The sequence below is a fragment of the Engystomops pustulosus genome, chromosome 11 (assembly GCF_040894005.1).
Source record: "Engystomops pustulosus chromosome 11, aEngPut4.maternal, whole genome shotgun sequence".
In the NCBI taxonomy this organism is placed as follows: Eukaryota; Metazoa; Chordata; class Amphibia; order Anura; family Leptodactylidae; genus Engystomops; species Engystomops pustulosus.
In genome coordinates this window covers 81734550-81748671 of record NC_092421.1, presented here as the reverse complement: position 1 = coordinate 81748671, position 14122 = coordinate 81734550, and the positions used below count along the sequence as shown (strand labels likewise).

The 14122-nt window shown below is 38.0% G+C and overlaps 1 protein-coding gene across 22 annotated transcripts in view; it reads right to left on the bottom strand.

Moving 5' to 3' along the window:
• EBF3 (EBF transcription factor 3) overlaps positions 1–5674 on the bottom strand; it is a 120468-nt gene extending 114794 nt beyond the window's left edge. For 10 of the 22 annotated variants that reach the window (XM_072131278.1, XM_072131276.1, XM_072131285.1 and 7 more), the window contains exons 1-4: positions 4897–5673; positions 4559–4715; positions 2833–2896; positions 2348–2403 (exon numbers count right to left, since the gene is read on the bottom strand). In XM_072131278.1, coding sequence (XP_071987379.1) covers positions 2348–2403; positions 2833–2896; positions 4559–4715; positions 4897–5030 — 411 coding nt within the window. In that variant the 5' untranslated portion in view covers positions 5031–5673. Of the gene's footprint in view, positions 1–2347; positions 2404–2832; positions 2897–4558; positions 4716–4896 lie in introns of all 22 variants that reach the window. The other 12 variants (XM_072131271.1, XM_072131269.1, XM_072131274.1 and 9 more) reach the window with 3 other exon arrangements.
• Positions 5675–14122: the final 8448 nt, after the last annotated feature.

Sequence of the window (14122 nt, the reverse complement as noted above, 5' to 3'; positions counted from 1 at the left end):
CATTATTATTATTATTATTACATTGATCTATTGTCCCGAGTGTATTATCCCTTCTCAGATTTTCATTTTCTGGCATTTTTTTAGGGTGTATTTTGCAGATTTACATCACTTCTTCCTGAATTAAAATCTTTTTTGCAATGTAAAATATCAGAAGTGTCCGATGCGGTTGTGACGATTGTGATTGCTCGGAGGCTGCGCACAATCTGCTGGTGTCTGGATGATATTTAGGAGGAAAGTGGTAATGGACAATCTGCTGTTTATTTTGAAAGTGCTAACAATGATTTTTCTCTGGTAAAAAGGCAGAGTCTGGGGGACGGATGAGTGGGTTTTGAGCAGAGGCTCAGACAGATGGTGCGGGGCTATAGGTGCGCAGTCCTGGCTGGATGGATGGATGGAGGAGGATTGGGAAGCCTGGAGCATGGAGGCGGCTGCTCCACTACTTCCTCCACTGGAGTGCCAAGCCTGGATCAGACAACTCCTGACCCGGGCTTGGTGCCATAGAAGACCGGCTGAACGCATGATCCTTATGCGGTGCCTTCCAAAAACCAGTGCGCACCCTGCGCAGGGATAACGCGGGGCGCGTATCCATAACTGGACATGGACCCAAACCCGCTTATTCATCACTCCTGAACCTCCTAACGAAAATCCTAGAGGGGACTAATCTACATATCCGAGTACCTCTGATCCACATTGACCTATCCTAAAAATAATTCCTGTGCGCACCTTGTCCAATGCTAAGGTAGCGCGTACCCATAACTTATCATGAACAGGGACCTAAACCCCTGCAAATCCACGTCCCCCTCTTCTTCATCACCCCTGCACCTCCTAACCAATATCCTAGAGGTGTCTGAGCACCTCTGACCCACATAGACCCATCCTAAAAATAATCGTTTATAACAAAACGATTCCCTATTCATGAGATGACAACTTTTTGTAACTTCCCCAAGTATCAATCAGAGGATCCTCTCTATAAGGTGAAATATATAATAATATCTGAAGCCTAAAATTAATTACTGGAAGCCTCATCCGATATGACAAGTCGGAAAAAATTGCAATTTTATGCTTGGGGTTAATGTGAGACTTTAGATATTAGTGAAAGCTTCGTGTAGTTGCTGAAAATGGAACGATGAATTATATGCAGATTTATGTAATTGCAGGATATCGTATTGGGATTGGATGTGCGATATGATCGGCTCGTGTTGTCGCTGCTGGAAGCTGAGGATCCACATATGTGGAGCAATAAGAGGAATATACACAACAGCTTTAGTAACAGACAGTGTTTGCAAACCATCAGCCGGCACAGACACAACACTGATGGATCCCCCTGGATAGGACCCGGTGCTGATCGTCTCTCCCCTTCTCCCAGTATTTAGAAATGATTTATTTTTTGGTTATGTAGCACAAACAGGAATCCATAAACTGTCGGTTCAGCACCATTGACTCTTTGATCAGTTACTGGGCTACGAGGAGATGTAATGTCTCTGCTCACATGCCACCAGCTAAATGCACAATAAATTGGGAGTTTACAAAGATTTGGTTAAAAGAAAAAACTACAAAAAAAAAAAACATTTTTTTTGCACTTCAACTTATTCATCAGCCCCAATCATTAAGTCAGCAGTGATTTCCGAAAACATTTAGCTGTTTATATACAAAAGGAAATAAAAGGGGACATTGTCAAGTGGAGAGGGGCTGCAGGATGAATGGAGTCCTGTGTACAAGCAGTGCTCAAGGGTCCAGTGTATCCCCCAGCCTGCTGCCTGTCACTTCATCTCCTCCTTAGGAGGGGGCTCAAGTGGCATCAATGACAAATCCGAAATCAACTGGGCTAAAGAGACAACAACAAGAAGAACATGACTGTTCTTCTGCCTGCAAAATGAGATGCATTAATCCAAATATTATTATTACTAATTATTATCTATTATTTTATTAGTAAATATTGCACTGGACTCTTGAGTGAATCTAATCTCACTGTTTTCCTCCCCCCTTCACCCTTCATATAATTGCAGTGGATTTTATTGATAACCTCTAGTTCCTATCAGGGAAGTTGTACACGACAGGTTAAATTATTTAATAAGCGCCTCGGTGTAATTATGTTATTTACAAGCTGTGACAGGGGCTGGGGGATGGACGGGTCCTGGTGACCCCTGGAGGAGCTTGAATTATGGAGATGGGGGGCTAAGAGGTGACTAGAGAGCAGAGAGGAACAAGCTGCCTTTTCACCTTACTACATATATAATAACAACAGGGGATCCACACCATGCGCCTAATATTTATATTATCTATACACCAAATTACACATCACACAGTACAAGACATATGTGCAAAGTTTACAAATAAATTGTCTCACCTGTTTGGTCATGGAATCTATTAGCCGAACATATAAATCTTGTTCTGTTCTAACTCCTACACAAAGAAAAAAATATTTATAAAAGTGATCAATTACTACAAATATGAAGAAGCTAAATCAGCAAATATTACCAATTATTAAATTATTATGACCGATGTGCCCATCGTGTAACTAATATAAAGACACAAAGTAAATAGAATTTATTTTAGATTTTTTTTATCATTAATGTTCTTTTTCCTGTTTTTTTTCGATTTAATTTATTCTTTTATCTAAATAATAAATGTTATATAAAAAGTTTCTGTTCTCCATGGCACATGACTAAACAGAATGCATCAGAATTGGGAGAATCGACAAATTATAGATATTATATACAAATATCAGCAGATACTACTAAGGGAACTTTATCTAGATATTGACGATTTGGTTGGTATTTTGGAGAATACTAGTAAATAATATTAGGATTATATACAATATGAAGCACTTACCATTACTGTATAACAATTGCAGCTTGTAGTGAATCCCATTATTAGTTTTTTCACTGTTTGGCTCCTGGAAATAAGAGAAAAAGTTACTTTATACAGAAAATATGACATTTCATCCCTTTCCTGGTGACAGGATTTCCCATAAACAGGGGCTTGTATACTTTACAGGACACTTAGATTATTTTTTTGCATAATAAATGGGAGGATTAAATCGATCCCAAATCCTGGCTACACAATAGAAGGATGATATCAATCCAGGGGGGTGACAAGTTTTATTCTGAAATAACATTATTTCTCTGGATACTTTTATATCCATTTATATACATTGTATGGGGGGTGATAATAGATATACATTACACAATGCAAATGCATTATAGTCATTGCTCCAGGCAGTTTGTGTAATATTTACTTTTTTATATATATTATATTTTTACGTCTGGATATTTAGAAAGTATTTCACATCCACGGGGGGATTTATAACAGGGGTCATTTTATTGCTACTTAAGCTTAATGCTGTTTTATTACAAGGGGAAGTAGAACACGCAATAAGAGTTATACTCCGTGTATAAGACATTGGGGACAAGATTTCTGTGTATGGACTAGATTTGCATTATATCAGGATAAATATATAGAGAATATAAGTGCAAGAAGGTTCATATAGGATGATCAATAAATGATAGATCTCAGAGGACTATATTACATGGATGTGGGATGGCCAATATATTAGATGTTTAGTGCATGTTTTTATATATTGTTGTGAAAGTGCAACATATTCCATAAAATATAGGGGTGATGATCACTATATATGGGCGATGATCAATGCAATATATAATTCTAAAGGGGGTGATGATCACTAAATGATATAAGATGTATAATTTTACATATTGAGGTGAATCTGCACTGTGTCACATTAAAATATGGGGTGATCAGTGCCATAAAGGGGACGATGATTAATATATTAGATGCTTATTGTATTATTTTAAATTTGGGGATGAAAGTGCAATATAAATACCTACAGATTATAGTGCTGCTCCCCCAATATATTCTATTAGATGTGTTCTTTTACATATTGGGGTGAAAGTATAAAATATAGGCTGGATAAGGTTTATTACATAATTTTAAATGTGGGAGTGAAACTGGAATCCATTGAAAATAGGGATTAAAATCAATATATTATAGTGTAATATATTATATCATATATGGGGGTGATGATCAATATATTGTTAGATCTATTATTTTACATATTGGGGTTAAAGTGCACTTTTTTACATTAAATATGGAGGTGATCAATATTTTATGTTGGATTTAGTATTTTACATATTGGGGTTAAAAAGTGCATTATATTACATGAAATATGGGGGATGATGATCAATATATTATGTTGGATTTATTATTTTACATATTGGGGTTAAAAGTGCAATATAGTACATTAAATATGGGGGTTGATGATCAATGCAATAAAAGATGCTAAGGGGGTGATCTATATCTTTTGTTAGATGATTATTTTACATATGGGGTTAAAAGTATAATATATAGGGGGGATTATCAATGCAATAAAGTGTAAGGGGGTTTATATTATATTAGAGGTTTAGTACACAATATGGGAGTGATGATCAATGCAATATATTGTGATAATCAATCTATTGGGAGGTGATGATCAGGTCTGAATTGTTCCCTATGCATTGGGGTGATGTAATGTATATTCTATGCAGAAAAAAAAAAAACTTACTTTCTCCTTCTCCACAAAGTCCACAAAAGCTGTCCTCTCAATCTCCACCGGCTGTCCCTGCCTGTCGTACAGGGCTAGGACGAAGTGGAAAAAATTGGACTTCCTGAGGTTGGAAGGCGGCTGCTTCTCGAAATGTGCCCGCGCAAGCCCCACACCACTGCAGGAGAAGAGGAGACAAGGGCTGGGTGAGAGCCTGGCACATTGTGAGAGAAGCAGGGCAAGGGGGCATGTGCCACCAGCAGCTACTACATGGAACCAGGGAGATTGTCATTGATATAGACCCATCAGGATGGGGGGATGAGAAATAAAAAACCCAACATCATTTGGCAAACACCTACCTTTGGGCGGCTGTATTAGCATCCACTACCCCTGCTGTATGCATCCATGACCGGACTGGATTCATCCCACCTCCCAGTGGTTCCTCTTTCATGGTGGTCCCACCTCTTGGTATATTTTCCTGAATCCCAAACATTAAAACTAAATTTTTTGGGCAACAAAAATCAGGCTCCTATCAAAAATGCAAGAATAGGAATTGGAAAAAAAAAAATAAAAAATTTAGAAAAAAAATGTATAAAAACTGAAAATGTCCCAGGTCTTCTCCTTCTTCTTCTTCTCCTTCTTCTGCTGTTGAGGTTCTCCTTGATGATGATGATGTCTTAACTCCCCAGGATCAGTAGGGTAGACCCAAGTTCAAGTCCTGTTTTTTGGCTTCTCTGGCACAAATGTGAACAATTTGCAGAGCACTTTTGGAGCTGCCTTCCAAGTAGTTGGAGGAGTTGGGTTGATGGATACAGGATAATAATAATAAAAGTACCACTAGGAGCTTGCAATGAGCAGAGAGAGAGGGAGAGGATAGAATAAATATAATTTTTTTGTGGCTATGTTGGTTGAAGCTTCTCAATGTGGTGTCATCATCATCTCCAGCAACAAAACAGCATCAAAAAAGCTTCAGGACACTGCTGAATCGACCACTTCTGGCAAAGATCTCCAGCTCCAAAAGACAAATAAACTGAGACATGAGGCTCCTGCTCACAGGAGAGAGCTGGATGAGGGGCCTTTAGCGTCTTGCACGATGGATGGAAGCAACAAAACTCAGCCCTCTATCCCCCAGGACTGGAACCTTTCCCGGGAGCCAAAACTCTAAACCCCCGGGAGCAGGACCGTCAGCTGCTGACGTGCTGGGGGCAGGTCCATGACCATGTAGGGCTGCAGTCCTCCTCCCCCCTCCCCCCAGCCTGGGCTCAGCTCACACAGCAGCTCTGCTGCCTCACAATGCAGGGGCTGCTCCTAGATCACATTCACCACCAAGTCATCACATCTGCACAACATCTTATACACAAAATAACATTATGTATCTACTACACAAAATAACATTATGTATCTACTACACAAAATAACATTATGTATCTACTACACAAAATAACATTATGTATCTACTACACAAAATAACATTATGTATCTACTACACAAAATAACATTATGTATCTACTACACAAAATAACATTATGTATCTACTACACAAAATAACATTATGTATCTACTACACAAAATAACATTATGTATCTACTACAAAAAATAACATTATGTATCTACTACACAAACTAACATGACATGTCCTATACACAAAATAACATGACATATCCACTAAACAAACTAATAATGCACATGCACTTCCCAATATCCTATACACATCTACTACACTAAATGATATTACACATGCACAACACAAATGACTATACACATACATAACATAATACATTATACACATCCACTATACAGCTCCATAGCATCTCATTCTGCCACATATTATACATAATTCTTTACCAATGTCATCATTGCAAAAATTACCAAAATCACTCCCAGTACATTGTAAAAATCTGCTTATGAAATATTATATATTCATATATATATATATATATATATATATATATACCCATTACAACTGACACTGTTCTATATTATATATAGTGCTACATCAGTGTGTGAGTATTGCACAAGTTACCAAAATCACGCCCAATACATTGTAAAATCCTCCTGCTTATGCATTTATATACACAGAGATCATATTATGTATATGCACCCATTACAAATTAAACTACTCTATATTATATGTACTGCTATGCCAATATGTGAACATTGCACTGGTAACAGGCAAAAATGACCTCCACTATATAATAGACCTTGTCCTGCTCATGCACTAATACACTAACACATATTCTATATGTATATGTGCATGCACTGCAAATTAGACATACATTTACACCAATTCGATACTGCTATACCTGTATGTGATCATTGCACTGGTTATATGGGAAATATACTTCAAGTTTATTACAGATATAGCCCTGCTAGTGTGTGTAGGTATATATATAATTTCTACACTAATTCGATACTGCTATAACTGTATGTGATCATTGCACTAGTTATTGGTAAACTTATGTCCAGTACACAATAGATAAGTGCTCTGGTAATGTACAGAAATATAGCTGCAAATAGTATATATGTGTATATGTAATTTACAGTTCCATATATGCTAGAAGTGTCCTCACTAGCACTGATCATAGGTAAAACTTTATTATAGCTCATGTATCAATGTCATTGCGAACACAATTTAATGTATACACACATGATAATCTATATATCTATATGTATGTATATCCACACACATCACATGTATATACACACATAAATATCTGTACAGATAGATTATACTGTGTACACATGACACGTATAGATATCCAGACAGATAATATAGAAATACATACACACAACAAACACAAACTGCACATTCTCATAGAAATTTCAAACAAAATTTCATACAAATTAATATAAATAAATACACATAGACATACAAAAATACACATATCTAACCTCTAATTTATCCACATTTTGAGCACTCAACTTCCACATTTCCATAGACATTTCTTACACCACATCTTTTACATACACATGAACCTATATATATCCCTATATTAGTACAATCAATACAAGCTATAATAATAATCATCAACAAGGACTTCAATATGTTAAGTGCATAAACTCCCACACTGCTCCTTGTCAGATCCTGTTTCCACTTGCAATGATTTATTGTTTACCACTGACCTCCACCTCCCCCCCCCCCTTGCAAAGAATAGAAGCAAAAATGTAGGAAAATTAGAAAAATAAAGTTATTGTTTGGGAATATGAGATGGATACATGCGAGTCCTCATCAGGGCAGCGAGTCCTAGTAGCTGCCTGTTGTATTGGTGACAACATGTGGGGGATGTTTTCTAACACCTTAGTGTAATTAATATCAATAAAGATGGGGGAGAAGATAGAGGGGATGAATGGAGTCATTGTCATGAAGGGGAAGGAAAGGACCCCGTTACATTTCTAGGAATCTGGTTGTATTACTTGCTATAGAGGATGATAGGGGCATCAGAACAGAGGAAGGGGCTCTAATATTTTAATAATGAATGGCTGAGAAGTGAAGCCCCCAGTGCAGTGTCAGGGGAGCCCCCTTTGCCAGGACCAGGGGGATGTATTCAGACACAATCTATTTTGCTGGTGTTGGGGGTTAATGACTATTGCCAAAGATAAGTGAATTATCAAAGCTATTGCTGTAGACCGATCGCAGAAATCCATTACATAGCTGCCGTCTAATTAAATACCTAAGTATAATAAAATCATATTTTATGACTATTTGAGAGTAATGAGATTAGTCCTTAGAAGAAATCGCCACATATTAAAGATGCCACTGTCTATAGAATGTTAATAACCTTAAATCAAAGTCTATGGAAAAACTAAAAAAAAAAAAGACTCCTGCGTGGAGGATTCCCTTCCCTTAAAAAAAGAAGAAGAAATAAATAATAAAAAGATCAATTACAATAATTATCATCATCGGAATCCGGGCAAAAATAGGTCAAATAATAATAATAAACAGACATTTATAACATCGCTAATATTTGTATTTACCGGTAAATTGCGCAAAGGTCCGACTACCAAAGATTAGAAGGTCGGATTAAAAGGTAGTAAAAAAAAAAAAAAATAATAATAATTGGGGAACATATTTTTATTTGTAAACAAATGGGCTACAGAGGCAAGGAAGGGGTTAAGGCGATTGGACGAATTCTAAGCGATTGGATCGGTGTGAAAAGTGTCAAGAAGAAGCAGAAAATCCTAATCTTGCATCATTTACAGTATCTTTAATGCAGATTACACGCGCCAGGGCGATTTAAATCTGATTCCCAAATTAGGAGATTTAGCAGTAAATCCCTTTAAATCTGATGGTGTTGACTAAAAGAGAGAGGAACTCGTAGAAAGCCAATGACAGAGGGGACAAGGCTGCCCCCCACAATAGAAAAGGAGCCCTAAACCTTCCTGACAACACAGGCAGCTGCCCCGCTATTCTGGACCATATTAAGGCAAAATGAATGCAAATCTGTGCTCAGAAGCCATCTGGACACCAAGAGGGGAATCAGCTGCCGCTCACAACAGGCTCTGAGGCTCAATGTCTTCTACCTCATTTTCTACATCATCTGCTCCTGCACCCAAAGCGTGGAGAATGGGCTCTTTATCATACACCAACTTTATCTTATTGTCACTATACAGGCTCAGGGCAGACAGCACCAAGGCGCAGGAGCCTATAGACTGACCTCAGATGCCTGAATACAAGTGCTGGATGTATACTGACCCAACAGTATTCTATACATATACTGGGGCTATACTGACCCAACAGGACTGTGAACACGTACTGGGGCTATACTGACCCAACAGGACTCTATATAGATACTGGGGCTATAATGGCCAAACAGGAATATATATACACATACTAGGGCTATACTGACCCAACAGGACTCTATATAGATACTGGGGCTATACTGACCCAACAGGACTGTATACACATACTGTGGTTATACTGGCCAAACAGTACTGTATACACCTACTATGGCTATACTGACCCAACAGGGCTGTATACATGTACTGGGGATGTGATGACCTCGGATGCCTGGATACTTATCCTGGAGGAGATATACTGATCAAACAGCACTGTACACATTCCCTGGAGGAGATATAGTGCCCTTAGATGACAGTATACACGTTCTGGGGCTACACAGACCTCACAGGTCTGTATACTTACCCTGCCCTGTAGATATACTCATCCAACAAGACTGTGCACATGTACTGAAGCCATACTGACCAAACAGAACAGTATACATGCCCTGGAGATATAGTTGTCATAACTATATACATGTATGTAGTGACCTTAGATATCTTGTTGCAATAAGTCTATATACTGGAGCTATAGAGCCACCTATGTCTGTATACATGTACTGGAGCTATAGACACACACATATATGCATATACACTGGAGTTCTAGTAATCCTAGTTACCTATATACAGGTACTTTACCTATAGTTATCTCAGATACATATGTCTATGTACAGTACAGGGGCTATAGAGATCATGTCTCACTGTATACCTGCACTGTAGCTATAGTGACCCCATATGACTCTACAGAGGAACTAAATTTATGGTAATGCCCTCTAACACCTGCACTGCAACTATAGTGATTTCATACACTGTAATGACCCAACTTAACTGTATAAGTGACATAGTGACCACACATGACTGTACATACAGGCCTCCACTGCGATACCATATACATGTGTACATGTCATTCACTTAGGACTGACTCCCCAGGATTGTATACAAGTGCTGGAGCTTGGAACATTACATGACTATATAGATCTGTGATAATATAGAAACAGAATAACCTGAGATGAGTATATACTGGAGGGGCAGTGACCTCATTTAACCATATACTGGGGCTATACTTAGTGTAGAAAACTATGGACATACCTGGAGTTATCTGCATCTATACTGGAGGTACTGTAACCCTGGACGACTATAAGCTGAGCCTATACTGGATATATAATGTCACATACTCACCTGCAACACTGTGGCTAGAATCTATTGCATGCTGCTGTTGACTGAAAATATACTAAACGATATATTATACTATATATTATACTAGATCTTTATTATATTACCATATAAAGTGGAGATATATTGCATTACACGACCCTATACACTGGATGTTTATTATATGCTCCTATAGAATTGAGCTTTATTAGAATGGAACTATATGACAATTGCTCCCCCTATAGAATGGATATTATATTCCATGACCCTGTATAGTGGAGTTATAATGTCCTCAAGTGACAGTATATATCTATATACAGTCCATACATATAATACAGTGCAGTATACTGTATCTATAGATATGTAAATACCCTATATAATGTACACAGAATAAATCATATATTGTGCGCTTTTAGGCTGCAGCTTTGTTATAAACGCATCAATGTGAACTACACGCAACTTTCAGAGTTCTGCTGAAGTAGAAGGGAAAGTTCTTCGGGTGACCTGTGAATCTCTGCTGGGGATGCCAAGCTGTTGCTTTCTGTTATCAGCCCTGGGCATCAGCAGATTTGTGAGGCCGAGGATTTAGTGTGCAGGGTGTGAAGTGCTGCTATTGTCTGCACTTCCAGGGCTGAGGCTTCAATGATCCCCCCACAAATTTGCATTTAAATAGCGACATGAAGCGATTCGCGTGTCGCCCACCAGTGGCCCCCAGATGTCAGGCTGCAGCCACCCCCTGGTCCATTGGCCAGCTGTCCAGAGCAGAGCATCAGGACCTTAAAGGGACAGTGGCCTCAGACTAATAGGATAAGAAGTTTGCACTCTGGATCTTTCATTAATCGTCCATTATGTTATTAGTGGGGAAAAGCTCAGACTCCGGGAGGAATTATAGGACTTAGCCCCCCCATACTGGGGATGAAAAGGTTAATAGAGTGTATAATACAGAATACTGGGGGTCAGCAGCAGTTTGGTATTATATAATCTACAAAGATCAATTCCCAAAATTTCCCAGACATATTGTCCCGGAATTTTTGGCGCATCTTTGCTACAATGCGGTTCTCCTCGCGCCATGCGATTTTTTTCCCCCTGTCCTCTGAGCAGTGGTCAGGAGCCCCTGTGTGTCCCCTCTACAGTACAATAATATATGAGGACTGTCCCCATCTGCTCCATTGTGTCGCTTGGCACACGAGGAGAGGATTCACAGGAGCCAAAAGACGCAAAGCAAACCAACAAAAAAACTAAACAAAACGCACCTTTAACTCTTTCTGTGCCAACTTTTTCCCTGTCTATAATCTATGTCTAAATATCTATTTATCCATCTATATAAAAGCCAACTAGTCACAAAGTAATTATTCCTGTATTTCAATACATTTCTTTTGATTCATTCATGAACGATGTGTATTCTGCAACAAATGGGTGAAAACCAGAATCTGCTGTAACATAAAATAATTTCCCCAATTCTTCTGATATGAGACATCACATAAGATGATCAGCAGCGACTTCCAAGCTCATAACTACAGTCCTGGAGCTTCCCTTCTCCCAGGTTGTTTTTACATTGTGCGTTTTAATAGGGGGGTCAAGTACCGCACAGAAGAAATGGACATGGGGGGGGGGGGATTTATTGTAATGTATTAAATAATTGTGAAATCATTGATATTAAGGATGTCCAGTATTTGCAAAGTGCAAGAAGTGTTGGATTAGTAGAATATAAGGGCGAGGAGACATTCACAATGGATAGATAAATATATAGATGTTATATGTATACACACAAACATCTATACATTTTATACATTTATATATCCATCTATATATTTATCTATCTATCCATTGTAAATGTCTCCTCGCCCCTATATTCTACTAATATATACATTAAATAGAGGACAGGAGATAAATTGGTAGATGATAAAAGGAGGGAAAGATAACTAAATAGATATAAGATGAACAAAAAAAGGTAGATAAATACCTTTACATAATAGAGAGATAATTCATATAGAAGATGGATGGATAGATAAATAGATAGATGATCCCGCACTTTAATAAATGGATAGAAGACAGACGAAAAATAGATATTGCAATAAAATAAATACAAAATATAGATAAATGGATATATAAGAAATGGATAGATTCCAATTTTGGTCCCTGTACCTTACAGAATTACATACATTACAGAACTGCAGCCTCCAAACTACAATAATATCTGGAAGAGGCAAAAAAAGGTGAAAGTGTGATAAACAGCGCCCCCTCTGGTGAAACAAGCACATGACAACCAGAATCCAACCAAGAGACACCGGGATAGAAGAACTTCTATAAATATATAACCCTTTATTAGATGTGATCCAACACTTCAGTCCTGATCACATCTGGGTCCGGGTTGGGTTTTTCTTTCCACCATATAATATTTTATAGCTCATTAATGTTCTTCTAGAATGTAATGTCCGTGCAGTGATACATTGTATCATCACTGAATCACCTGGATACACGGAGGTTCTGGTCATTGATACAATTTATTCTCATTAGAAAACATCCGTTTATCCTTCATATTTATAGAAATTTTGTCTCATTCTAGAAAATTCTAATCTTTCCTAATAAATAATGTGCAGAAATCATAAGAAAAACAATAAGGAAGGAAAATATCCAGCAAATTTCTATGGATATTTCCACGATCTGTAGAAGTTTGTCCTTCTAGTATTGCAGATGTGGGATGGGAGAAGTATTCGAGATGTGTATTCAAGATTTGGTGACTGCACCCCTCTAACGCAATCCCAATTAACCCCCCCAGCGCCAGAGAGTAAATTTGCGAGAATCGCGTGAATTTTGTACCGGCGGTAAATAAAATATAAAACAAAAAACCCGCAAATATTCAATGTGTCTGTGTTACAAGAGCTGGATATAATGTCACCAAAAAAGTGACAAACACTCCCAACCTGTACAAGTAAAGCATCGATCAGATCATTGCAGATATTCTAATTGGCTTTAATTAAATGCACTTCGTTCTAATTAAGTCGGAAATTTTCGCCTGCTCTGGGAGCCTGGTGTCTGATGTGATATTGTCAGTCCAGATGTCCTAATAAAATTCAATCCTCAATTCAAGGCTTCAATATTCACCAAGAAACGAAAATGCAAATTAAATGTAAAATTTCAAGTATCACCCGAGGTCCAATCAAGAAAGGTGTCTGCAAACTTCTTACTTTTTAATGGCTTTGGAGTTGGGAAAATACAGATTTTATTTATTTATGGGATTTAACTCCTTATTTACACACTGCAGGTGGAATCAGACAGAAATAATGCACCGAACAATACAAAAGAAAATTCTGCAGATAGACAAATACCAGAGCCATATCCAGGGAACTTCCTGCGTCTTATCAAGGAAATAAAGTGTTGGATGATTAGAGGGGCTGACAGCAGAGAGAGGTAGCTCCAGCAGCTCCATGATACAGGGCAGGAGGCTATGCTGTCTGCACCACTGACTTTATAGGATCAGGCTGGAGGCTGCTCCTGTCCCTTAAATTATTCAAACCTTAAAAGCATCATGGAGGGTTAAATATGCTCAACCTGTTTTTATGCAAGAACAAGTGGAAGAAGCAATGGAAGAGATGGATAGAATTGGATATGCAGAAAGAAAGATAGAAAAAAAAAATAGATATGGATTGATGGATAAAT